The following is a 3,276-nucleotide window of genomic DNA, read 5'->3' on the forward strand; positions in this document are numbered from 1 at the left end:
GTGTACCCGGGGTGGTCCAACCCATACCAGAAGCATCACTAAAAAGTCACAAGATCTCAAGATTTACTCCTGAAATAGTCGATACCAAAGTTCCTAAGCGCTTCCAAATTCCTAGCATGAAGCTTTACAATGGAACTACGGATCCTAAAGAGCACATAGCGCAATACTGAGAAAGGATGGAGATCATTCCCATCCCAGAGCACTTAAAGGAAGCTTGTCTATGAAAAGGATTTGGCTAAACCCTTACATGATTCACTCTCAAATGGCTGCTAAATGTTCCCCAATACTCTATTACTTCTTTTTCACACATCCTCAATATTTTCCATAACCAGTTTTCTTGCAGCAAAACCTTCGAGAAGATCACTAGTGATCTCTATCGTGTGGTCCATGATCCTAAGGAAAGGCTTAGAGACTTCGTTAACAGGTTCGGCAGGGAAGCTCTGAGCATCCCCAACATCGACATAGCTACTACCGTAGAGGGCCTCAAGATGGGGCTAAGGAAGGATTCAACCTTCTATGAAGACCTTGTGATGATCCCATACAAAAGATTGGACAAAGTCACGTGCCGAGTGTTAAGGTTCATAAGGCTTGAAGAGGATAAAGAGATCCAGAAGAGAAGCAACCCTCCAAGTCAATATGAGAACCCCAACAGGAAGGTCGAATCCTTAGCCCTAAGATCCTACAAATCAAAGCCCTATTCCAAACCGAATCATCGCAGGGTCAATGCCCTCAAGGATGAAGGAAAAGAAGAGGAACTTCCTAAGATCATTGACTATTGTTTTTATATGGATGTTTCAGGTATAATTCATGCTATGTGGGATCTTGGAGACAAAGAAAGATGGTCGAAGAGAGATAACAAGTCCACCAGTTGGAAAGACAAGTCCAAATGGTGTGCTTACCATGAAGACTTTGGTAACATGATGGAGGACTACATAGCCCTAAGAAAAGAAATCGGTTACCTCCTTAGCAAGGGTCACCTCAAAGAGATTTATAGGAGAAAAAGAGAAAAATCCAAAGAGAACAGTGAGGATGGTCCCAGGATCCCGGAGAAACCATTATCACTACCCTCTAAGGCTAAGATAATTAACGTTATCTCAGGCGGATCTAACATTTGTGGTACTTCTTATTCTCAGGCTGAAAGACATGCCAAGGTCTCTAAAACAGAAAAGGAAGACAGACCACGGAAGAATACCATTGTTAGCAGCGAAAAAGAAATTACATTTGAGGAGATGGACAGGGAAGGAATTAAGGATCTTCACCATGATGGACTCGTGATAACACTGTACAAGGCCAACCACTTCATGAGGAGGATCCTTGTTGACGAAGGATCATTGGTCAACATCGTATTCCTAGACGCATTAAAAAGGATGAACATTCCAGAAGCAGAAATAATCAACAGATCCTCAGTCCTCATAGGATTTAGTAGGGAAACAAAACACACGATCAAGGAAATAAAGCTAGTAATATACATAGACGGGGTAAATTCTATGTAAAATTTATGTGTTATTAACACCTTATCTTCTTATAATGTGATACTAGATAGACAGTGGATCCACAAGATGAAAGTGGTCCCATCAACATATCATCGGTGTATAAAATTGCTACTCCATGGGGAATAGTGAAAATCATGGGAGATCAACAACAATCAAAAGAATGTTATAAACCTCCATGAAATCTACGATGAAACCTCAACAAGCATAGAAATTAAGGCAGGGGGCACAACATGTCCTGGAAACGAAGGAACAAGATGTGAAGGAAGTGCCCCTAGGAATTGAGGATCCTGAAGCTAACATCCTCATATGATCCTCAATGTCTGAGAAAATTGAGAAATATCTGTGAAAATTCCTAAGAACCAGAAGCAAAACATCTTCATGGACACACGAAGATATGATAGGTATAGACAAGAATATGATCACTCAAAAACTTCATATTGATCCTTCTTTCAGACCAATACACCAAAAGAGAAGGAAATTTGCACCCGAAAGGAGTCAGATCATCCAAGAAGAAGTGGAGAAGCTCCTCAAGACAAGGATGATTAGGGACGTGAAGTTCCCAAAATTGCTAGAAAACGTGGTTGTCGTACAAAAGAAAAATGGAAAATGATGAGTATGTGTAGACTACACGGATCTTAACAAGGCTTGTCTTAAGGATCCTTTTCCTCTACCGCATACTGATTCTATGATAGATACAACGGCTGGCCACAAACTCCTAACCTTCATGGATGCCTCAGCAGGGTACAAACAAATCCAGATGGAACCATCCGACCAAGAATATACAACATTCATAACGCCAACATGTATATATTGTTACACTAAAATGCCTTTTGGTTGTAAAAATGTTGGTGCAACATATCAAAGATTGGTGAATCGGATGTTTAGAGACAAGCCGGGGACACCATGGAAGTCTATATTGACAACATGGTGGTGATGTCAATGAAAGCTGAAGATCATCTAAGGTATATTAAAGAAGCATTTGACATCCTAGACAAATACCATATGAAGTTGAAACCACTCAAATGCCATTTTGGGATGAAGTCGGGCAAGTTTCTTGGATATATGGTAACCAAGAGAGGAATCAAAGCAAGCTCGAAGCATATTAAAGCATTTGTCGAGTTGAAATCTCCATATTCAATAAAAGACATCCAAAGGCTAACCAGAAGGGTATCGACACTCAACATGTTCATTTCAGGACCCTCAGAAAGATGTAAACCCTTCTACGAAAACCTGAAGAAGAAAAAGAGGTTCAAATGGACTAAAGATCATGAAAAAGCTTTTCAGGAACTCAAAAAATACTTAAGTTCCTCGCCATTACTGGTAAAGCCATTAGACGAGGAGCCACTCATCCTCTACCTCTTAGTATCCTCAAACACAGTAAGTGTTGTCTTGGCCAAGGATCTTAACGAAAACCAAATCCTATCTACTATGTAAGTAAAAGTCTCATGGGCCCTAAAACCAGGTACTCTCACCTTGAAATACTAATTCTTTCCTTAGTAACCACCTCTACTAAATTAAGACATTATTTTTAAACACATACTATACATGTAAAGACTAATTATCCTATTAAGAACGTCATGAGAAAACCAGAAATTTTAGGAAAGATGAAAAAAAGGTTTGTGAAGTTAATTATGTTCAACATCAGATATGAACTGAGATCTGCCATAACATCACAAGCATTAGTGGAATTTGTGGCTGAATTTAGTGATGATCTACGAAACGAAGTAGACATTGAAGCCAAGCAACTCCTAGAAGATGAACACTTATGAAAATGGACATTGTT

General features: G+C 39.6%; 1 protein-coding gene across 1 annotated transcript; it reads left to right on the forward strand.

The window, feature by feature from the left end:
* The first annotated feature begins 488 nt into the window (after window positions 1-488).
* LOC145040247 (uncharacterized) lies at window positions 489-1,672 on the forward strand. The gene is made up of 2 exons (XM_078988203.1): window positions 489-1,478; window positions 1,544-1,672. The coding sequence occupies exons 1-2, from the start codon at window positions 489-491 to the stop codon at window positions 1,670-1,672; spliced, it is 1,119 nt and encodes a 372-aa protein (XP_078844329.1).
* Window positions 1,673-3,276: the final 1,604 nt, after the last annotated feature.

Source organism: Lactuca saligna, chromosome 4 (genome assembly GCF_052625555.1).
Source record: "Lactuca saligna cultivar CGN05327 chromosome 4, ASM5262555v1, whole genome shotgun sequence".
In the NCBI taxonomy this organism is placed as follows: Eukaryota; Viridiplantae; Streptophyta; class Magnoliopsida; order Asterales; family Asteraceae; genus Lactuca; species Lactuca saligna.

Coding starts and splice junctions, on each gene's coding strand:
- LOC145040247 (XM_078988203.1), top strand. CDS start 489: ATGGGGCTAAGGAAGGATTCAACCTTCTATGAAGACCTTGTGATGATC. Junction 1,479..1,543: donor TAGTAATATACATAGACGGG/GTAAATTCTATG, acceptor GATACTAGATAG/ACAGTGGATCCACAAGATGA.